The 23,774-nt window shown below is 39.7% G+C and overlaps 2 protein-coding genes across 3 annotated transcripts; both read left to right on the top strand.

Annotated features, from left to right (window-relative positions):
- The first annotated feature begins 637 nt into the window (after positions 1–637).
- DYNLT2 (dynein light chain Tctex-type 2) lies at positions 638–5,632 on the top strand. Its single transcript, XM_065735861.1, has 4 exons — positions 638–655; positions 3,019–3,192; positions 3,963–4,121; positions 5,404–5,632. Exons 1-4 carry the CDS (start codon positions 638–640, stop codon positions 5,512–5,514), a joined length of 462 nt encoding a protein of 153 aa, XP_065591933.1. The 3' UTR covers positions 5,515–5,632.
- Positions 5,633–7,142: 1,510 nt separating this feature from the next.
- On the top strand, positions 7,143–23,599 carry PHF10 (PHD finger protein 10). 2 transcript variants are annotated; one of them, XM_065730749.1, is made up of 12 exons: positions 7,143–7,294; positions 9,427–9,533; positions 9,711–9,841; positions 10,322–10,405; positions 11,742–11,875; positions 11,990–12,139; positions 13,010–13,119; positions 13,867–14,020; positions 16,506–16,661; positions 21,450–21,558; positions 21,816–22,004; positions 23,368–23,599. In XM_065730749.1, the coding sequence occupies exons 1-12, from the start codon at positions 7,226–7,228 to the stop codon at positions 23,451–23,453; spliced, it is 1,479 nt and encodes a 492-aa protein (XP_065586821.1). In that variant the 5' UTR covers positions 7,143–7,225; the 3' UTR covers positions 23,454–23,599. The 2 variants fall into 2 exon arrangements, with proteins under 2 accessions (XP_065586821.1, XP_065586813.1); XM_065730741.1 differs by lacking the exons at positions 10,322–10,405; positions 16,506–16,661 and having other exon boundaries at positions 7,146–7,294.
- Positions 23,600–23,774: the final 175 nt, after the last annotated feature.

A 23,774-nucleotide genomic window follows, 5' to 3' on the forward strand; every position in this document is an offset into this window, starting at 1 on the left:
TGAACACGAGAAAACAACTTCTTTACTTTCAGGGTGACAGAGCACTGGAGCAGGTTGCCCAGCGAGGTTGTGGGGTCTGCTCTACAGATGTTCAGCACCCACCTGTATCTTCCCCTACTACTGTAGGGAACCTGCTTCTGTAAGGGGTTGAAACAGATCATCCCCTCAGAGGTCCCTTCTATCCCCAGTATTCTATGTGATTCTATGAAATAGCTAAATCTTAGTTTTTTGTGCATATTGATTCTCATATGTCCAAAGTTAAGCTTCTCTCACAGAGCCCAGGAATGTGAAGTAGGCTTTAGTACAAACAGTGCAATATTGATTTGTGTGGCTCTGATAGATTCTTTCCAGAATGGTGTAGATACTGCACAGAAATATAATCACAACATGATGTGCAAATTGTAGAATTCAGTGTCTACATGGTAAAATACAAAAGTAGATTTGCTTGTTAGCTGTTTGAAAATCTTGGTTAATGAATTACTGAAGTTAACACCTGTAGAGGAACTGTTAGGTCAGGGCTTGAACTGGTGATTGAGCCCCTGGTGAAGGGGTGCAGCTGGCCAAGGGAGCACAGGTGTATGGGAACTGCTGAATCATGGCCTGAACCACTGAACCTGAGGTGAGCACCGAGTCAGCCATGGGGCCACAGGTGAAGGTGATATACCTGTGTGATTGGAAGGTGTGGAGCCTGATTCCACCTCTCCCAAACCCCATTTAAGGGCTGACCACCACCAGGGAAGGATCTCTTCTTGGAGTTCCCTCCCACGTGGAGTCCCATGCAAGCCTTGTCATCCTGAAGGTGAGACATCTTCTCTTTTGTATTATTTGTATCCTATCTATATAGAACTACTCAAAATATACTATCATCTATACTATTTCTTTGTGGAGTACCATTCTTGGGAGTTATTTACCCCACAACAGGCAACTTGTTTGTATCTGTGCTCCCCATGACACCAGAAGGGGTGCACCCAAGCTGGAGCTACTCCTGGTTCACATAAGAACCAGACACTAAAAGGAAGGTATCTCTTGGATGTAGGCTGCTTTCTGTGAGGGAGTGCTGTGTAATCAGAGAGCCCCTTCACTAGTTAGGTGAGTTCCATTCTTTCTGTATGTGATAATTGTCCTACCTGTGAATGCTTTACCTAATATTGCCACAAACCTGTTAGAAGTAATTTCAGTTCTTCATAGGCAGGACATCACTATTTAGAGATATTGGTTGCCTTATTAGTAAATAGTTTATTATAGAGAAGGGAATGTTTGTGGAAGCTTCTGTCATTCCTGCTGTTAAACGTCTTATAAGAGTACTATGTGAAGTTGTGCGCTGTAGACATGTTTTCTTCTATCTATAATTGCAAGGCTGAAGATCTTGTGACTTAATTGAACTGTATGATCAATGAATTACCATTTTCACAGGTTCAATTCCTTCCAAGTAATTTGAGATGATCATGAGTAGCTCAGATAGCAATTTCTTAATTATATATATTTTTTTTCTCTTCCAAGAAGACTTGCAATGAGGAGGTAGGGATTATAGCCTTTATATTCTTGAGTTTCAGACTATGAGTCTATGGTCTGAATGGAAATTTATCTACTTGCATTTTAGAGCAGTGTGAGTACTATTCAGAGCTCGAATTGTTGACATTAATCTCCTTTTCTGGAGATATTAAAAATTCCCAGATGCTTTCCTGTGCAACCTATTGTAGGGAACTTGCTTCGTCAGAGGAGTGGTGATCCCCAGAGGTCCCTTCCAATCCCTATAATTCTGTGACATGGTATCAACAAATGGGTTGTAATGCTAGCAGTCTATGCCAACTGGCTATAGGTAGCTCTTAGCAGAATTAATCTAAAGTTAAGGAAGCAGAAGAAAGGTGTAGGTAATGTCTTTCATGTCTGCATGGCTAATGTTTAAGTGACATCATAGAAACTGTTTTGCTTCCCTTATTCTTAGACTCCTCTGACTGAAAGACTTGTGAGCCTCTAAGTAATGCATCTTCTCTGAAAAATTGTATTAGATTTTTCCATTATCCATAAGCATACATCTTATTTTTCTGTTCCTTTCAGCGTAGACCTTTCCCTGTGGTTTCGTATCCCCCCTCATGCTCTCTTTTGGGAGTTAGCTGTTCATTTTCTCTGGTCTAAGTTCTCTATGTAGTCAGAAAGTAGAGCAAGGGACTGAAGAAATGGCAAAACTAGGAAGTAGTTACAAGGTAACTGATATGGGTGACCACTGTGTGGCTTTTGTTGCAGTCTCACTGGTTCTATGTCCTTCTCTGCTTACTGTTCTACTGCTCTGTTTTAAGCCAGTGGTGGGGGACAGCAGGTGATGATGCCTGTATGTACCATTAATCTTGCCACTTGTATTTGTAGAAGGCTTTTTTTTTTGGGGGGGGGGGGGGCTGAAGGGAATTATGTTACAGAAGCTGGATGGGAAGATGATTTGGATCTTCAGAATTCTGATGATGCACAAAAAATAATTACCATTCTGCTTTTAAGTTCCAACCAAAATTACAAAGCTTGCACATTATAGTACTTTTTAAGTTAGCAGATGAAGATGTTAATGTATAAAGCATATGCTTAATAGGGCAAGTAAAATTTCCTAGTAAACAAACCAAGCATGTATTTGAGGTTTTGTGTATGAAGTTTCAATGAGGATCTTGAGCAGGTATTTCAAAATATTGAATTTGATGAAGCAAATATTTTTGTTTTCATCTAAAAACACGGTGAATGTAGGGTGCTAGTATGGTGTGCTTTTCTTTTTTGGCTGAGATAAAGTACAATCTAAATTTAGGTTTCTGTGGAAAAGAAATGAAAATTGAGCAGAAGTACTGCTCTACTTTTAAGTGAGATTGTTGGGCTCAAAATAGCCTGAAAGACAGCATCAGTTTTCCAAAACTTTCTCCTGGACTGTTTTGTTGTTTTTGTTCCCTTTTATCTATTACCACAACTTTGTTTGTTTATTTTAGAAACCATTAAACAGTAGGTCACTGATATGTAATGCAGAGTTTTTCTTATTTTGCACAGATGAAAGGAAAGAGGACGCTGTCAAATTATGAAGGCTTACCTCCTATAAAAGAGTGTTGCGAGGATTCATCAAAAACTACTGCAAAAATCAAGTATCTTAATACATACAGACTAGAGCCATATAATAAATTTCAAGATTGCTTAATAAGAGACAAAGCTCAAGCAATACTAACGGTAAAGTTGTCTTTATGAACTGTCTATTTTTTGGCAACTGTAATTTGTCTTGCAGTGATTATATGAATGGAACAGTGGAAGTTGCTTAAGCATGTGCATAAGTCTTAGCAGGCATTCAGTTTTGGCACACACATAGTATAAATGTGCTTTGTTCTGCAGGGTAGCCACAAAGCTGTTATGATCAAGATGAAGCTCCTTATACTCCTTCCCACTTCTAAACTGGAGTGAGCTGTAGTAGTTCAAAGTAGCTCAATCTCTGAAGTATCCGGCTACCCAAAGACCTGATCTTGAACTTGTGAAACTCTACTTCAGTTATTTCTATGACTATAATGTGTATTGCATAAAATATACTTGGTGTCCTCAACAGTCTGACCACTGTCTATGAAAGCTATTCAGGGAAGAATGAGAGCAATCTATTAAGTTAAAACGTAGCTGTTAGTGATACCTTGAAAAGCTGCCACCAACTCTAATCATTCTGAAAATGTGCCTTCAGCTGGTGTTTGTAGTGCTCTCTCCCAGTGATATGTGCCTAAATTTTGGAGATGAATAATACATCCCTGCTCACTGAATGGAGATTGGTTGGGCATGTTTAATTGTCACTTTCAAAATATAGATAAAACATTTTTAGAGTAAAAATAGCGCAGCTTTTCCTGTTTGAGGGTATCATTTATACTCAATAGTTTCTTCTACTCAGTTTTTTAGTGAAAAATACCTGTAAAATATTCTCACAAAGGATGAAAACTAAGATGTTTCAATATTATTTTTGATAGGATAAAATTCAAGATGCCAAATATAATGCAGTTTCCAGTCCATCCTTGTGTGCTTCAATCTCAGAAAAAATATTAATGGCTGCAAAGGAAATGGGCTTTGACCGTTATAAGTATGTGGTAACAGAGTTAATTGTGGAGAAGGCAGGTCAAGCAATAAATGTGAGCAAACACCTTATTCACAATGTTCCTCTTTTCAAAATTGAAAATTAATTTTTACAACTGTATGCAATCTCCTAGGCATTCTACATTCAGCAAAGTAACAAGAGGTGGTCTTGGAGCCGTTTGGTTCCTTACTTGTGGTTTTTTTTTTTACTTCATTTATTTTTTTCTTCTTTTCCTGAGGGCAATAACAGAGGTAAGCAGCCCATGCATCTCTGTCAACCGGTTATTTCCACTTGTGCTGTGTCAGTATAACTGTGTGATGGCAGTGAATGTTTTCTTTCCCTTTTTCCAGTGAACTTTGTTTGCCAGTTTGGCCATTGCATGTCAGTGCCAGATGCAGTGCAGCTGTAGCATGGGGTGACATGGGAAGGAATAGGTGCCAACAAAAGGAAGGGGAACTATTTTAACTGCTGTTGCTTCCAAATGGATGCTCTTGGGACCGCAACTTGACAAGCATGAGCTGAATTTTGTACCCCCAAAATAAAAGCATTTAAATGTAAATTTACAGTACTGTGAGCTTGCGTTGGCTTTCTGTGCTCTTTCTGGTCTCTTCCTGAGTGCTGGAGAGCACTTGTAGTTGTGTAGGGCATCACCTCTTAAAACACTCATGTTCTCACTAAGGTGGAAACATGCCTTGTTTTTAATGTACTCCATGAAACAATATTTGAAGGGATGCTGTCTTCAGTCTGTGAAAGGCCTTCGTCTACCCACTTTCCCAGTGCTGTGTCACAGTATGCTGCTTCTAAATCTGCACTGTGTGGGTGTGGAGCTGTAGGATGAGATGGTTTACTCAAATGCTCCAAATTAACTTTTTTTTTTCTATGGAGAACATGCTTATTTCAGTAGTCAATTTTCACAGAGTTTAGATTGGAAAAGCGCTTTACCAAAAAAAGTTGAGGGCTCAGAATAGCTGCAAGTATGCTTAAGAGAGCTGCTGGAGGTGGAGGGGAGCAGCTACTTAGCTGAAGTTGTTGCCAACACTGATGCCTCTTGGCGTTATGTTACAGTATGCTAAAGTGCTAACAAGTGAATGTGACAGAACTGAGTTTTTGGTGTAGACGCTTTTGGGTCAGTTGTAGTGGGACCTTTAACGTGAAGGAAGAATCTGCATTTTAGTATCAAATAGCACTTGTTCATTTTTCACTGTTATTTTTCTTACTATCTGTAGCTCTAGTCATGCAATTATGTCAGCACTTGTGGAACAAAGCATGTTCTTTTGAAATACAAAAATAGTGCTACAAATAATTTCACTAATAGCTTTGTCTTGTCTTTCCTTTAGGTTGCCAGCAGATGGGTCTCGGACGTTCAGCGAGACACCTGGATTTCAGCTAAATATGAAACCAAAACTTTCATTGCACTGGCTTTGATAATGGCTTGTTATTACGACTGATACAAAAAGAAGCACCTGCTTTTGTGTGACACAGTACTTGGTGTAATTGGGAATTTTCATGCTATTCATTTCCCAATAGCACCAGTCCAAAATCTAGCACTAAAATAATAAAACTGGCATGAGAGTTGATATAGTTTTGGCCACTCTTCTTAGTAAAAAATAACTTCTGAAATGTGTATGGTTGAATACATATGGGCTTCATCTGTCAGAGCACTGCTGTGAAAGTCAAAGCAACTGGTGAAAAGCAAAACATCAGAAAATTTTGAATGTTGCATGTCTGCTGCATGCCTTGAGTTAATGAATGTTTACAGTAAATTGTAGGTAATGGTTTTCTTGGAAGTGGGCTTTATTTATTTTGTTGCTGTATCTATGATAAAATCCCAGTTTAGGTAGGAATGTGATGGGGAAGCTATGTTTTGCACACTTGATTCGTGTAAATTTCCACGCACACGCCTGGGAGGGGTTGAGTTTGATCAGTAGCTTCCTTGGGTGTTAGGCTTGTGCTAAGTACTGCTGTGCTCAGGCGAGTGGGTAAGTATTGAATTCTGCAAGCAGCTTGCAAGGGCGAGACAACGGGCTCAGGAGCATGGCTATTGCTAACGGGCTGTATACGGCAAGCACAGCGGCGGCTAGTAAGAACAAGGCAGATCTGTGAGGCACGCGGAGACCTGCTTTTAGAACCCCTGTATAGGGAAAGGGAGCGCTCACACCATTTCTATTGTTGTGAGCTCCACGTAAATCTTTAAGAAAGGTGGCGGCGTTACCCTTGAACGTGCCCGCGTCTGGGCTCTCCTGCTGCAAGGAGCGGCGCCCAGGCCCACGACGCGGGCGGGAGCGCTGGGCGTTCGCTGCCGGCCGTGCGGCAGCTCCCTGTCCGCCGCGGCGGCGGCCCGAGGCGGGGGACTGCGGTCCCCGCGTGGGAGTGGCTTTGCGCTTTGTTCGCCGGTGCGGTGCGGGCGGGGCCGCGTGCGGGTCGAGGCGCGGAGCGGACGGGGGCTCTCCTGCCAGGTATGGCTGCGGGAGGGGCGCCGGGCGCGGCCGGAGGGGGTGCGGGTTGACGGCGGCGCGCTCGCTCCTTCCGCGCAGCGGCGGGGCCGGCTTCAAACGCCCTCCTCGGGGGGGAGAGCGCTCGCACCGGCTTCCTGCGAGTGCTCCCCCCCGCCCCCCGTACACCCCTCCTGCGCTGGTGGATGGTTCACAAACGTAGCTCGTCCCCGGCTGACGCGCCGGAGACGAAGCAGCCCAGCCCTGCCGGGGCCAGCTCCCGCGCCGGACCGCGGCGGCGCTCGGCGCCCACCACGCCCGGGGGATGCTGCCCCTGCGCGCCGCGCTGCTGCCCAAGCGCTGCCGAGGCGGATCGGCCCCGCGCTCGCGGCTGGGCCGCGCGGCCGCACGAGCGGCGGCGGGAGCAGGAGGAGGTGGAGGGCGCGGCGGCAGCAGCGGCGGAGCGGCGGCGCCGGGCCCGCGCGGAGCGGCGGGCGGGACGGGCCGCGTGCCGGTCCGGCGGCGCGGGCCGGGGTCGCCGCGGGCAGCCCGGAGGGGGGCGGAGCAGGAGCTGCGCGAGGCGCCGCGCTCGTGCCCGGGCTGGCCGGTAGGGGCCGTTGCCACCCCCCGCAGGGGGAGGGGGGGCGGAGCCGGGCGCGGCGCGAGGCCGGGGCGCGCGGCGGCGGCGCTTCTCCTCGCCCAGCCGGCGGCGGCCCCCGCGGCGCTGATGGCGGCCGTCCTGTCCCCGCGCCTCTGCGACAGCGACCCGGCCACGCCCGGCAACCAGTCCCTGAAGGTGAGCGCGGCGGCGGCGGTCTGAGGCCGCGGCCGAGCGGAGGGAGGCCTCGGCCAGCTCCCTCTACCCCCGCGGGGCGACGCGTTGAGCCCGGGCTGTCCTCGCGGCGGGGCGGGCTCCGGGGGCCGAAGTTGCGGTGCGGGGCCGGGGCTGAGCGGCCGTGCGGCCGCCGTCGCTCGTACAAGTGCCGCCCGCGATGGAGCGCCGCGCCCCGCCAAGTTTGGGTCCGGCTGCGAGCGGCCGCGGCTCCGCGGGTACTTTCGGTGGAGGTTCGGGCAGTTCCGGCTGCCGGTTACAAAATAAAGCGTCGTGGCGGAGCTCTCGGAGCTGATTGGCGTAGAGAGACTTCGCTCTGTAACTTTAAAGAGCCAACCAACAGGGAGGCGTGCGGCTGTGCTGGGCGTGGCTTAGTTTACAAGGCGGGGAAGGCCTCTTTTCGGCCGCGTCTTTTTGCTGAACTGTCCCTTGTTGTCGGTGCCGTCGCTGGCTGGGCTGCACCGCGCTTTGCAGTGCTGTGCGAATGTTCTCACTTGTTTGCAGTCTCCTTTGCATCGGCCTGCGTGGTTTCCCGGGGTGTTTTGTGTCGATCTGCGAGTGAAACTGAAAGCAGAGGAGGAGGCGGTGTGGGTGCTCGGGTCGTGTAAACGCGAGGAAGAGAAAACTTGGAAGCAGAAAGGAGAAACTGGTGCAAGGGCCTTACTCCTGAGAATGTGTTGAAGCATCTTGTCAGCTTTGCTATAGGAAAACGTAACTTTAATAATTGCGTTTCTTGTCCAGTAGTTGTAAACTGTAGAGTGCAATCAGCGTGCTGTGTGGAAGGAAGGAATGAGCTGTGGGCATTTATTAGTTGTAGAGAAGAGCAGTCTAATCTAACTTCCAGCTGAGGAAGGAAGAGAATCAGTCAGCATACCTGAAAAAAATAAGAGATACCCAAACACGCTTTTTTTCCTCCCTTGTAAATACAATCTAAATGGAAATTCAAGATCCGGGTCAAACAACCCAGCCCAAAACTCCTTGGTAACAGGACTGTAACTTTCTGTGCTCATCAGAAACTGACCACCTAAATCAAATCAGCTCAGGAATGACACTTAACTCACAAAACAGCAACAACAACAAAAACAAAAGCTACTATTAACTGCTTTGCTTGAAAGCTGTTAAAGCAGCCGTCCAAAATGGTAGCATTGCTCTTAGCACAAAATTAGATGCTTGCACTAGCTCTTCAGCTACTGAAAGTGTTTCGTGATTCAGATCTGCAAGTTAGCAAAACAGCATCAATAAATTGCATACAATCTAGTTTTCTAGTTAATTCTTGATATTTCATTGAAATGAAAAAGTTACTTCAGCATTTATAAAGGGAGTCTTAAAAGCTACTCAATTCATCTCAAGTATAATAGCAGTAGTGATAGATTTAATATCAGAAACTGAGTTTATAAAAGTGCACTTCTAACAATAACATAAAATGGCACAGTAAACAAAAAGTCTTGGGTGCTTTTTCCTGAGACTAAAGTACATAGTAACTGGCTCCAGTTTCTGTTCAGTTGTCCTCCACTTGTTTCAAATACTTCAGAAAAGTATCATGCATATTAATAGAATCAGTATGACACTGTTCCTATTTTATCAAAGTTTTGGTACTGTCATTTAAGCTGGACACAACCAGCAGTGTGCTCTTGCAGCCCAGAAGGCCAACGGTATCTTGGGCTGCATCACAAGAGAGGTGGCCAGCAGAGAGAGGGAGGAGATTGCCCCCTCTCCTCTGCCCTTGTGAGGCCCCATCTGGGCACTGTGGCAGGCCCCCATTATAAGAAGGGTGCAGATATGTTGTTCTCCATCTGCAGCAAATACTTCAGAACAGCTTAATACAGTGTTACTAGTCACTAGTTTTAGTTTTTTTTTTTTTTTTCTGAATGCCTCCATAAACAAAAAGCCTTTGCTACTTGATTTTCTCATAAGCTGTGTACCAGTTCTTCTGTTTGCTGTGTAGATCATCCTGTCAGCTTTGTGTAGAGACTTATTAAATAGCTCAGTACTTCAGGTATGTCTAAACTTCATATTGTCTCAGAATGATTTTGATGTTTTAAATTACCCATTGAATACTTAAATTTTTTTAATATCTATTTGCATTTTTGTTTCAGGATGACACCGAAGAAAATTCCAATGATGGCAGCCAGCCATCCAAAAGACGTCGGATGGGCTCAGGGGACAGTTCTCGGAGCTGTGAAACTTCTAGTCAGGACCTTGCGTAATACTATTTTTATTGCTAGTCTTTCTTACTGTTTTGTTCGATATGCTGAAGCATTAGCTCTTCTCCATTCTTTCATATTCTTTGTTTTATTTTCTGAATTGAGTAGTCTAAGTAGCTGTTGGTCTTTTTCTCCCAGCATTCTCTGATTTCTTCTCGTGTTGTTCTTATGCTCAGCTACAGCTATTTTCCTGCTGAAAACCTGATAGAGTACAAGTGGCCACCAGATGAAACAGGGGAGTACTATATGCTTCAGGAGCAAGTTAGTGAATATTTGGGTGTGACTTCCTTTAAAAGAAAATATCCAGGTATTTGTTTTTGTAGTTCTTTCTTCTAAAAATCTGTTGTCTTACCTTTTGACTGTAATTTCTATGTCTCTTTTGAGTGCAGAATAGTCCGTTTAATTAAAAAAGACCATAGCAAAAGTAGATCTCAATTTTGTGTGTTGTACTTTTGGATTTTGTTACTGGCATTTTGAAAATGTATCCTACAGTTTTCAAAGTAATTTAAGACTTTTCTGTCTTGCCACTGAAAAATATGTACAAAAGAATGGGTTGGGTGTTAGATAAGCAAGTAGCTTTTGGAGTCTGACCGCAGCTTTATTCTGAAGTATTTTGTTGGTGATTTCTTACTGTGAAGCTGGCTTTAACTCTGTATTCCGTTTCCTGTATAGTGCAGACTCATTGCCTGAAAATAAAATTCTCAAAATACCTTGACATTGTTTAAGAGGGATTTTGAGCAACTTTATACCCTTTTGTTGCTATTTTTCTCTTCTATTTTCTCTGAAGATCTAGAACGACGAGATCTATCTCACAAGGAGAAACTCTACCTCAGAGAACTAAATGTTATCACAGAGACTCAGTGCACATTAGGTAAGAGAACAAAAAAAGATTCCTTGTTAGAGTATAAAATATGACACTGAAAATGTGATTCAGTTTGGCAGAGAAGTGAATCACTGACTAATAAAAATATAAATTCTGACATGAAAACCAGTTTATATTTAATTTTTAGTTTCTTTAAATTGGCCAAAAGAAATCAATGCTCAGTTTATCATAAACAATAAATTTTAGTTCTATTTACAACATAGGTTTTACTTTGAGAGCCTTTTTCTCCATATAGAAAAAGATCAGCATCATTTTTCAACTAAAAAGTTCATCTGTTTTGTTCAGCTGAATTAGCTGTGACTCAGTGAACATTAGTGTATTTTATACAGGCGATCTTGTGACGTCTTAGATGTCAGAAGGGTGAATATTAAACCACTTGCATGTATATGCAATAGAACAGTGTCATGAATGCATTTTGTATTGAAAGAACTTCAGGTATTTGTTCTTCCTGTGCTAATACATGTGACTGGAAGCATGTTAAAAATTAAAGGATGCCTGTCACTATTTTTTTTCCCGTGTACCCATGGATCTATGCAAATGTTACATCAGTTTATAAATTAACAGTCCTTGGTGCACTGCCTTTGTTTCTCACCTGCCAGCTCTCTTGAAAGTTTTATTTAAGTATGCAGGATTTAACAATATCCAATTTTTATTAGTAGATGCAAAATGCTATGCTCTGTCTCAAGCATACTGTAGAGGCATGTGCTGCTGCATGTCCCTGTGATAACATATGCCAACTTCCATCCTGTTGTCAACAGAGATTAGGTGCGTTGGAAGCTTTTGAAAAGGCGGTCTGTGTGACTTGATAGCTGCAAAGTGACACATTCTGACTTTTGAACTCGGAATACTTTAATCAGGAGTCAGGCATCTGTGTGCAGTTTTCTGCTATGAACTGACCTCACAGTGGTTCTTTCTTGATTTGTATAGAGAACCCAACCTCACAATTAAATAGTGCAACATAGTGAAACCACTCACCAATACAAGGGGAACCGAAGCTAACATGTTACCAGGTCCTGCTTTCAACAAAGGTTGTGCCTCATAGGGGCATTTAGTAGGTGACAGTCAGTGTGAACACAGAGGTTGGATTCTGTAGCTGTAAGCAAGAGAAGAAATGAATCTTTCCTCCCTGGGAAGAATCAAAGCCTTAATCAACCTCAAAAGCTAAATGGCATTAAGTTCACACCTACATGAGAGAAAGTGAAGCCCTGTGCACAGTAGGTTATTGTCTTTAGCTGCTCAAAAACTTCAGCTGATGATTGTGAGATATAAATAAGCCACATTTAGTTTTTCCAAATAGCATCGTTATTGCTTTTATCTATTTTAGGTCTAACAGCTCTGCGTAGTGATGAAGTAATTGATCTTATGATTAAAGAATACCCTGCCAAACATGCTGAGTATTCTGTTATACTGCAAGAGAAAGAACGTCAACGAATAACAGATCATTATAAAGAGTACTCTGTGAGTAAACAGCATATGTTAAGTGAACCAGATCTGTAACTTGGAATATATAAAAATATGTTCACAAACTGGTAGTGGAATGTGTGTAAGTTAATTAAATTGTTTTTGTTTCAGCAAATGCAGCAGCAGAACACACAGAAAGTAGAAGCCAGTAAAGTTCCAGAATATATTAAAAAAGCTGCCAAGAAGGCTGCAGAATTCAACAGTAATTTAAATCGAGAGCGAATGGAAGAAAGAAGAGCCTATTTTGATTTACAGACACATGTAGGCAAATCTTTTTTTTTTTTTATCAGTGTCAATACGTAGCTCCTTGCTTGTTTTAGTAAGAGCATTTCTTAGAGCCTTTCTAACAATTTTATCATTCCAGGGGTTGATTTGTCTTGTTACAGACGTATGGGAACTTTAACCATTTCACAGCATGGTTAAGAATAATAATTTCAAATGCATTTAATATAAAACTTTTTTTAATTTCTGTCCGAGGAAGCTTTTACTTTGTTGTTGCTAATATGCATAAAATTAAGATGATGTTTAGGTTAAGAAGCTTCTGTTGTTCTTATATCTGTTCATGTAAATGGGCAGTTCTTTTTGGAACTCTTCTGAAAATCTCTCTGAACAATATATTGAGTTAAAAAGTAAACTGTGTATCTAAAATAATGCTTTGTGTCAAATTTTATGCCCTTATTTTTGTTAGGCATTACATTTTCTCTGTGTGAATTATTACAGTGTAGTAGTATCTTATGGAAAGATAACATTTTCCTGATAGTGATGTGCTGCAAACAAGATAAATGGAATTACTTCGACTCATTTCTAAAGAAGGCTTCTACAAGCTTATTTTTCATGTATTTGTGTTGTTAATGGGATTTTTTAGCATTACAATCTGGTTTTGGCCTTAAAAGTAGTCTTACCTCTTTCAGTTCACCAAGCACGTCCTGATTGGACTTAAATCTGTAATGCTTTATGAGTGGGATCTGTTGTCATTTGAAAGAATTAAATTTTCCATGGGAGAGCTCAGGTAGCTGTTCTAATTGAGTAAAAGGTATAGACTGGAATGCCCAAAATTTGCAGGGAATGGAGGGTAAGGAAAGCTCAAAAGTTTGCGAAACAAGACCTTCATTGTTTTGTGTTCAACAACAGATCATCCAGGTGCCTCAAGGAAAATACAAAATCTTACCTACAGAGAGAACAAAGGTTAGTCCTTATCCAGTGGCTCTCATACCCGGCCAGTTCCAGGAGTACTACAAAAGGTATTTTAAGAGCATTGCAACTGATATTTCTTTTCCACTGATCTCCTCGTCTAGCTGATGGAAAACATTTGAGTGTATTTGCAGTCAGGTTTTGAATTACACTTATGCTTGAGGCACATGCTGGTCTAATAAATGCACGGCATATGGGCTTTTGTTAGCAACACATATGTAATAGTTGCTAGGAGAGTGTCCCCTCCTCTCCTCTAATGTATTGTGGAGCCTGAAATTTGGCCCGTTCACATAATCTGGTTAGATATTGATGTTATCCTGTAGTTATTTTTATTTGCAGTTTTTTCCCCTTTGGTAATCATGAAACGTGATCTGAAATATGTCATCTTTACTTATTTTGCTTTGGACTCTACTGTTTGCGTGCCCTGGTTAGAATTGATGCTGTGTACTTCTGTAAACAAAGTATATGGTTTGTTGGCATGGGTTGATTAAAAATTTGTAGACATTCAGGTGACCTTTTGTGATTGCTCAGGTTTGGAACGTTGCAAATACACTCTTCCTGTGTTCCTTGAATATCTGCCTACACAAAGAGGACAAGTACTAAATAGCATAACATTTGTGAGAATAAATAAGTTTCCTATGTTTCTAGAACTGCACATTTATCTGTGCTTCCCTGAAAAGGAGAGTTGGAGTTATTTGTATTTCTTTCTCTCTCTCTCTAATTTTATTCTATATTTTGTGAATAACATCTATGCATAAAGTGCACAGGCATTCATTTATTTGTTTTATTAACTTCAGATACTCTCCAGATGAACTTCGTTACTTACCATTAAACACAGCTCTTTATGAACCCCCTTTGGATCCAGAGCTGCCTGCTTTAGACAGTGATGGGGATTCAGATGATGCAGAGGAAGGGCGAGGTGACGAGAAACGGAAAACCAAAGGCAATTCGGTGAGACAAATTGAAAGTATTCTTTCAACAACGAAAATAATCTTTTCTCTTCACCTTTTTTAAGTTTCAGTGATTTCCTATTAGAATCTTTTAACATTTGAAAAATGAAGTAGAATTGCAAACTCAAAATACCCACTTTTTTAGTACTTCTTTTTATTTTATAACTTTTCAATTTCCATTTTGCTCTGTTTTTAAAGTCAAACAAATCTTTGGAATATCAGGCCCTTTGTTCCTTCTTTTTAACTAATTTTTGAAGAACCTTCCTTCTTACAGCATTTTCCTCAGGTAACAGGCTGCTAGCATTTCTGAGAAAAGTGAATTTCAGTTCTGTTCTCAGCATGTTTTGCTATTTTAGTTTCACAGAATGTATTCTATCACTAAAGCAGAGGACTTGTTAGCCTTGTTTATTTTCCTGTGAAGTAGAAGCAGGAAGTATTCAATACAGAAACATCTACTGTATTGCTGCAGCTTAAAGAAAAGTTTGAAAGCAGTTTTGTTGTTTTCTGATACATCTTTAATAGGTGTGTATGTTCTCTCTACTTAGCAGACTTCAAATTGGCTGTCACTGGAATGTAAGCGGAAGTTTCACATACCTACTTTGGTAGTGTTTGTAGATGCTCAGGAGCAGTTGTGCTTCAGATGAGCTGTCCAGTTACTACTAAATCATTGGTATGTTGGTGTTGGTGTACTGGTGATGACCATTTTCTAGAAATTGAACCCTAAATTCTAAGAAGAATAGAATATAAAATCACAGGTGCATTTAACAATGTCTACTTCAACTGACTAAAATTTTAGACAGTGGTTAATTGATAGAGGGTAAAAAAAAATTAAATTTCTCTATATGAAAATTTATTAAATATTCACAAGATACTCATAACTAGAGAAGAAGGGGAGGGATCAGCTTGTAGACTAGCAAGTGGTAGTGTTACTATGCCCTTTTTGCTTGTATTTTGGGGAAAGAAAAAGTAAACTTGGCATGTTAAATTTCAACAAAAAAAATTGATTCAATCATGCTACAAGTTGAGGGCTTTTTGTTTGTTTATTTGTTTTAAGAGTTGATCTTTAATCACTCTCTAGTTCCCTTTTCTGCTGGCTTCCATTTTTCTTAATGACGAAGAAAAGTAATTGGACTGAGCAGGTTATCCTTTCATTTTCCACTGAAATATCAAATATCTTTTTGATGAGAGAACACAGAAGGGAAAATGTGCTTCTGCTGGAAAGGTACAGGGAATATTTGAAAGGAGATTCTTATGAAGTGAGTATGATACAGAGTAGGGCTTCTTTAGTAATCATTGGAAGGTATTGTTTGGCCAAAATATCTGTTGAATGCAAAAGTGGACAGTTCTCAAGCCTCTTCTCCTGAGTCCTGAGCTGTCTACCATTCTCCCTGTTGAGTCCTATAACATGCTTTTTCCTTTTATCCCCTCTCCATTGTTGGAGTCAGGTAGCAGTTTTCCTGTTCTGTAGTGTTTTAATGGATTTGTCCTAAATAAACCTGCCATAATTAAAAACAAAGAAACAAAACAAAAAAAAACCAACACCAAAAAACCCAAACCAACAACTGTGAAACATACAATTTCGTTTTGCCATGTAGTTAGCTTTGCTTTTCTGTTACATTCCTCCTATTGCCCTGTGTCTGTTTTGTCTGTTTTGAGTTTAGGTTCTGGGGCATAGGTGAATTACTCTATTTGTGCAGGGTGCCAGTTACTGTAGGGCACCGTTGTTACATGGCCTTTCAGTTTTTAGTGTAATAAATGTGATTGATTGGGTTGTTTTCTGCTGGAGCTTTTTGGAGGCTTTTATTAATGCTTCTCTGAGAAAAATCTTGTGCTGCTGCTCTTGATTATGCTTACGTTGGTCTCTCACTTTCTTTGAACCTCTTCCCCTTTTTCTTACCTTCCCATTCCTAAAAAAAAAAATAAATTCTTTAACTGCAGCATGAAATTGATATTTGGTTCTGTATTAAATGTTGAAGCATGTTTTGCCTTTGATGGCATTCTTCTGCTGCAATCCACATTAAATATTTAGGGTGCTCCTGGTGAAAATATGATATGAGGGTGGCAGAAAAAAACCTTCACGTATTTAATTTGAGATAGTGCTCTTTGGTAATAAACTTTCAATACGTGGCCAGAGCACTTTTAACTTTTTACTGGCCCTTTGTTATGTAAACAGTATCTTGCATACAGTTGATTTCTTGTTGACTTACAAAGGAAAATGGTTCAAAGAACTAGACTGTAGTGTATCCCACTTTGCTATCAAGATAACTGAAAAACATTACTGTTTTTGCTGATGCCAGTCTCTTAGCATGTGAAAAAATAGATAAAGAAGGTTATGAGAAAAGATGTTTTATATCATGATGTACCCCATGCTTTTGTAGAAGGAAAGATATGTCCTTCTTTTACCTCAGTTGGTTCTAAGGGCATACAAAAGACTTGTCTGTCTATCCAAAAGAGTAAAAAATATAGCTATGGTATTTTCATTATAGGACAATTCATCTGGCAATGTATCTGAAGGTGATTGCGCCACAGACAACCAGGAGGATTCTTTTCAGGGAAGACAAAAAACAAGAGACAAAAGTGCTACTCCAAGAAAAGATGGTTCAAAACGTTCTGTATTATCCAAATCAGTTCCTGGGTACAAGGTAGAAGAAAAAAGCCCCTGACTGAACATCTTTACTGACCAGCCTCTCCCTGAAATATTTGTTTTTCAGTATTACGGAACTTCTGCTTGCTGTACTACACTAGCTGCTCTCCTGTTGTGTGTTCCAACGTTTGCTTCCTTACTGCCTTTTTGCTTTCATTTCACATGGGCCTCTCCTGCACTCTAGCCATACAGTGGCCTCTGTTTCTGTTAACTTCTCTGATTCCTAGGCAATTACACTAGAAAAATCCATTGTGGATCGGTCATTGGAACTCTACATCTTTCTGTCTGCCTTGACATTGACATGCCAGTCAGAATTACTTGCCAGTTCAAAACTAGCACTTGGTGTCCGTTATTTTTTGTACTGTTTAGTACATACCTAGAGATCAGTGCTCTAAAGTGCAGCTATGTGTCTGAACATGTTGTTATAATGTTCATTTTAAATAGTCTTTCATCTTTAGATGTTATAATGTATGGGATGAAAGGCAAGGAGCTTGCTGCAGTCGTACAGGCAACACACTACATAACCACTTTAACAGTATAAGGAAAAGAGCTTTTATGTAGTTCATGCTACGTAGAAAACTTTGTAGGCAATATGCTTTTATCTGCCTCAGTTAGGATGTTAATACATTTGAGCTATGAAGCAGCAGTTAGCAAACCTAAGACCCACATCATCAGTATTACTGTATAATAATTGAAAAAAGAAATGAGATGGCAAAAAGATCGATAAAATACTTTTCAAAAGAAACAGAAATTGGCATACATCATCATTATTGTTTTTCTGCTTAACAAGAAGTGTTTTGAATGTAACAACGCTTCTAAAACATTAATGTTGTCCAATCCTGTTCCACTGAAAGGAGTGAGAATTTTCCTTTGACATATAAAGGAGCAGGAGTAGGCCCATAGAGAAGAAAAACATTACATTAAACAAAGTTAATAGAACAAACAGGAGTACATCTTGAGAGATTATGAAAAAGAAAGCTTGCTGTCAGTGGCAAAATCATACGTATCAAGAAACTTTCTCAGCAAGAGAAGTTGCTGTTGATGGTTTTCATTCTGTATTCAAAACTCTTTATAGCCACCAAGTCAACAACAAACTATAAATTAAGATGCTAATATACAGCAAGAATTGAACAGCTTTGATAAATTTTCTCTACATACAGTAACTGTGAAAGTTCATAACAGATGTCAAGCTCTGATTGTGTTTTGTCTTTCATAAACTTTAAAGAAATATGCAAACTATGGAGATTTAGACTGTGGTATCACAAGTTTATTTTTTATATGTAACTTCACAAATTGTTGTGGACTCAGAATGCATACCTATGTTCCCATGAACATGAAATCCTGCAACGGCACTTGACATTTTTTTAGCTTTGTTTAACTTAACATTAGAGATAGTGTGCCATTGTTTTACAGAAAGAAGTTGCACTTAACTTTTGAGATTCCTGAGTATTTGATTAGTTTAATCTATGCATGACCTTTTGGGTGCATAGAGAGAAGATTTTTAAAAAACAGAACTTTTTTTCTAAAGTTCTGTTGGTTGCATACAGCATTGCATTCCATAGCAATTATGGGTTCAGAGTCACTGACTGCATCAGTAACACACTGTTACTGGACATTCATGATGCCACATCTTTTCAGTGGCAGTTGTTTCCTCCCTGCATCAGCCTGTTCATAGGTCAAGGTGGTGATGCTTTGTTGGAATATTGAGAGGACTGGCTTTCTTGTTCGTGGGAGTGTGTAAATGCTGTCAGTAAACTCAAATATATGAGCTGCTTTAGCTGGTAAGGCAGAAAGATTCTTGTCTGTTAGTTAAAAACACCAGATAACTATATACCACATGTGCCTGAATGTTAAGGCACTTTGAGCTGAAGGCTTAACTGATTTAAAATGTTAATGTCCCTGTGAATTCTAAATCTTTGTAACACTTTTGTTCTGTATCGTTCTCTAATATCTGACTATTTTTGTAGGACAGTAAACTTGGTTACTTGTAGTTTAATTGAAGGATAATTGCTATGACATCAGAATGCAAATGTACAGTTACAGCCACATTGTGAGTATTACAGGATTCACACATTTCCACTGAGTTATTTTTAAGTAAAGAAATAATGTATTTTGTTATAGAGGCATTCTTATTGTCAGTTCTTAAACAAGGAAAGGTTAGAATGTGTTACATGTTTTGTTGTGTTACAAGTAGCAAGTCATAGTAGCTGCAGGACTGGCTATTGCAACTGTACACACAGGGTATTGTTGAAAGTAAAGGAGGTTTGGTTTTTTGTTTTTTTGGGGGGGTTGTTTGTTTGTTTGTTTTTTTTTTTTGCACATAAAACTGAAATGTATTGAGAAACTATATTTTACAACATTCGGTTTTGGGTCTTTGTATATGCAAGTGGAGTGTTTTGTGTTCAGAATAAGACCTTAAAAAACGGTGTAGTTGGAATGCTGACTTTGAGAGCTGCAGCACAGCAGCATGGAGATTAAAACTGACAGAGAGAGCAGTTGTCTGTTTGACCTGCATTCTTTTCCTCCCCCATCCTTACCCTGATTAGATGAGTATGTACAAAGCAATGTATACTCTAATGATGGGATGTTGTGACTTCCCACTTGGATTTGGTAACACTATCCTCGTAGTGTTTCTAAAAGCCATTTATGGTGGCAGAACTTGAATTGTTAAAAAATGTGAAATCTTTCTTTTTTTTTTTTCTTCCACTTTTCTTAAAGAAAAATTACTTCCATACTGTTGGAACTGTATTATTAATAGGCTGTGATTCCTGTCCTACCCACCCCCTAAATGCACAATTTCTAATAAACATAATTTAGAGAAGTAAGTGTAGATGGAAGCAGTTTGAAGTAATGCATCTGTATCAGTGTCTGACTTTAGAAATACGTAGAGCAGAGAGTTAATGCACATATCCTGATGCAAGTACAGTGACAAGAAAGTAGCTCACTTTAGTTTTGATGGAGTACAAGGGAGTATGCTGCTGAATATTAGAGGCAGTGAGATACAAATCCGTAACAAATTAGAAGTCTGGTTAGAGAAGTGCACTTGCTATTCTAGAAAGGCTTGTTTTACTTAGAAAATAGATGAAAAAAACACCACCATGTAAATTAGAATGTAGGCTGAACAACAGAAGGGTAAATGCTGGAACACTGACAAAGTTTAAGCATGTGACACTTTTGTTGAGAGGAGCAGGGTATAAAGGTATACATGTAGGACACATAGAATAGCTAACAGTAAAAGATCTAACGTGTGTTTTTGCTTTATATTTATTACTTTGTAGAGACATTTGTGAATGTTAGACTTCTTTTATTGTTTTATTATATTTATGTATAAAACAGGTTGACAATGCTTTTTTTAAATAAATAAGCAAAAAAAGTCTGTATGAATGCCTCTGTCATCTTTTGAAGGAAGTTACCAAATGAAGAGCTGGTATGGTGATTTTTTTGAAATAAAACTCTTTAGACCAGACAATATCAGAGACAATAGCTGTGTTTTAACACACATACATACACACACAAAAAAAAAAACAAACCAACTGAACAGATGGAGTGCTTCATGTATCTTTAGGCAATGTCCTGACTACTTAATATTAAGTTCAGATTATTACTGTTATTATTTTCACTAGATATAGATGCTAGAATAAAAAAACTGGCTGGGGCAATAGACCCACTGAAGTATAAATAGCATTACAGAAAATCTGTATTATGTTTGTTCGTTGTTTTTTAATATATACATTTTTGCTGTTGTTTTTTAATATATACATTTTTTTAATATATACATTTTTCTTCATTAAACTCATTCTTTTCCCCACTCAACGAGTGGAATGGTTCTTGCTCACTGATGAGCCATTTGGTTCCAGAGAAAATGGGATATGCCTTGAATTCCCTGTGGTGGCTGTGTCTCTGCAGCACCATTTGCTTTCAAAACTCTGGCAGTAGTCATTAAAATCAATGAGTACTATATTGAAATTAGTGAAAACTCAACTCAAAACTCAATGGTGTACTGAAATGTATCTGAAATGCTTGGTTTGTTCCTTGGTGCTCATCAAGATGTCTCTGAAAATTGAAATGCTTTGTAGCACCTTTGATCATCATTGGATTAGAACTCTGTTGGTTTGCCTTTTGGGTTTGGATACAGAATTAACACACAAATGTTACTCAATTTCTCAGAACCCTATTTCTCTCTTACTTTTTTAATGTATCTCAAGTACGCTCCAGATGATCTCTTAGAAATATTATACAACTATACTTAGATGCAACAGTGTGTATGTCTTACTGCAGTTATGACTGGACACAAGAAGGAAGGGTAACAGTATATAACATAGTTAACCAGATACTTTAAAACTAGAGATACAGAAATTAAATAGAGATACAGTAATTAAATTTATTTAGTGAGTCAGTGCAAAGGGAAAAGTGTATTTAATTTCTTCCACATGGAAAATCTGCAGACACTTATAAGGAGGTATTCTATTTTGGGGAAAAAAATACAACCCCCCAACATTTTTAGTAATGTAATTTACATGTAAAAAATGGTTAGCTGATGAACTCAGAGGAAGATGCTACTACATGCTCTACCCCAGTTAAATCTGCACAGTGCTCACTACATGTAGTTAAATGTTATGTAGTTAATCAAAGATTGTTTAAACATCACTCGTTGCCAATTACTGTCATATGTACTAAGGCTCACACAGCAGATAAGTCATGAATGTTAAGTGTTGAGGAGATAGATTTCCTGTTAAATCTGTGAATTCTTCTGGAATGAATTTATAGTCCTCTTCTACCCTTCCAGCCAAAGGTCATTCCAAATGCTATATGTGGAATTTGTCTGAAGGGTAAGGAGTCCAACAAGAAAGGAAAGGCTGAAGCTCTTATACATTGCTCCCAGTGTGACAACAGTGGTAAGTATCTGTATGCACTAACTGGATTCCCAAGGGATTATTTCTGACGGATTTTTTTGCGGAAATATTTGTACTCATGTACAACAGTCCCATTGCCTGTTCTCTCCATCATTAAAGCTTCCTATTTAATGTTATATATAGTATATGTTACATGCACTATCAGATCTCACCAGGAGGTGAGCTCAGCTTCTGTAAAAGCAGTCAAAATAATCGTACATTTTATTTCAGACATAGTAATAATATTGGTTTTAATCTAGGCCACCCTTCTTGCCTTGATATGACCTCGGAGCTTGTTGCTATGATTAAGACTTACCCTTGGCAATGTATGGAGTGTAAAACGTGCATTATGTGTGGGCAGCCTCACCACGAAGAAGAAATGATGTTCTGTGATGTATGTGACCGTGGTTATCACACTTTTTGTGTGGGGCTTGACGCTATTCCCTCAGGTAATAAAGATTTAATTGTTCTCTTCCCATCTCCTCTGAGTCCAGGGGTTTCTCTGTCAGAATAGACACATTGCTTTCAAAAGAAGTTTAAAACCAACAATATGTTGGAAAGCATCCAGTGCAGTCCCATTTTTTATTTCTGTATATTTGCACAGTTTAATTCCTGAATAGGAAATATAATTGGCTTTTAAAACAAAATCCAGATGCATTCAGTGCTTTTTTTATTTTTAAATATATATTTCCACAGAATACTGAGAATAATTACCTCTTTAAATAAAAGAAACCTGTAAAGATGCCTGTATTGCTGCATATTGCTGAAATACAGCTTTCACATTAATAGTGTGCTACTTTCAGTTTATAAATTAAAAGTATGCTTAATATAGTATTTGTAAACACCTTTCCTTACCTTTTTTATTATTAGATGTCAAAGCTGGAAGTGAGGTACCTAAATTTCAGGCAGCTTTTAATTACCTGGCCACTGCTATTTCCTGGCCTGCTAAAGAAAGCTTCAGAGACGTAACTGGTAGCAGCATTGCTTTTCATATGATACTAAATCCATGTGAAGTTCACAATGAAATATTCAGTGACAGTATTCCCTGTAACTGCTACCTCAAATATAAGATATATTCCTATTTGCAGAAGCACTAGAGCTTGCTTTCACTTTAGTCCAGGTTTTGTGGCTGATTCAACTTTCAGGCGGACATAAGGAGAGAATCTAAGCAAAACAGATTATATTCCTACAAAACTATAACACCAGCAAAGCCGCTTCTGTGATAACAGTTGTTGTAATAAAAATAGTTAATATTCCTGCTCTTTACTCAACCCATTACTGTTCCCTCAGTTAATGGGTTTTTGTACAAGGTCTGGTGTTGAGCCCCTGCCAGTGCTGCTCTGTGCAGCGCTGTGCTTGCTGCTCAACTGCACTGCACACCAGTTTGGGAAACAAGCCCTCCTACCCTGTGGCACAATAACATGTTCTTCAACTGCCATTCTTTTCAGCTGTGAGCAACCAACCACCCATAACCTTGAACTGCACTCATTCACATGAAAATCCAACTTGCAACCTCATTGTCCTTTTGTTTCTAATAAGCACTGCCTTAGCAGTGCTGGCACTTCTCGACATCCTTCCGGGTTAAGAGTAACCAGTTGTTACACACAATGAGTCTGCAAGGGATGGTGAATTTCACATGCAGCTTTCTGTATCTTTTAGGAAAGATCCTTAACATTTTAAAGAGCTGTTTCTGTACGTTAAAAGAAGTGCTACAAACTGATGAGAATCTATTGCAATGGTGAAAGGTGTATAACTAGATGAGCTAGTAAAAAAAAGGTAGTTTTCCATTAATTGATAACTTTCTTTTCTTAGGTCGCTGGATTTGTGATTGTTGTCAGAAAGACTCTCCCATACCCAGAAGAGGAGGAAGAAGGGGGAAAAACAGCAAGGAAGGCTAAACTCCCCTAAAAAACCTTGCTGTTTCAAAATTTAACTGCACAAATTACAGCGATACTTTGGTGCTATTTAAACGACCACTTTAAGAGGAACAATACCACTGCGTTTTTTCTTTTTACCAAATAAACTTTTAATTTTGGCTATATAACCATTTTTGTGAGACAAGTCTCTAATCACGTCATGTCAGCTATCTAGACAAAAAAGTCAAATTTCCTATTCAAAAAAGAAGGCTTTCCATAATGAAATTTAAATGGTACATGCACCATTTGTATAAAATTATATAGTACCACACTCGTTTATTTCAGTGCACTCATCTGTAAGCT

The sequence above is a fragment of the Cyrtonyx montezumae genome, unplaced genomic scaffold, assembly GCF_038088225.1.
Source record: "Cyrtonyx montezumae isolate F1298 unplaced genomic scaffold, pur_monq_1.0 scaffold_0, whole genome shotgun sequence".
NCBI lineage: Eukaryota > Metazoa > Chordata > Aves > Galliformes > Odontophoridae > Cyrtonyx > Cyrtonyx montezumae.

Bases quoted from the DNA above. Each gene is read 5' to 3' on its own strand.
- DYNLT2 (XM_065735861.1), top strand. The intron at 3,193-3,962 runs GTAAAGTTGTCT...TATTTTTGATAG, and splicing joins AAGCTCAAGCAATACTAACG to GATAAAATTCAAGATGCCAA. The intron at 4,122-5,403 runs GTGAGCAAACAC...TCTTTCCTTTAG, and splicing joins AGGCAGGTCAAGCAATAAAT to GTTGCCAGCAGATGGGTCTC.
- PHF10 (XM_065730749.1), top strand. From the start codon at position 7,226: ATGGCGGCCGTCCTGTCCCCGCGCCTCTGCGACAGCGACCCGGCCACG. The intron at 9,534-9,710 runs GTAATACTATTT...TCTTATGCTCAG, and splicing joins ACTTCTAGTCAGGACCTTGC to CTACAGCTATTTTCCTGCTG. The intron at 9,842-10,321 runs GTATTTGTTTTT...TTTTCTCTGAAG, and splicing joins CTTTAAAAGAAAATATCCAG to ATCTAGAACGACGAGATCTA.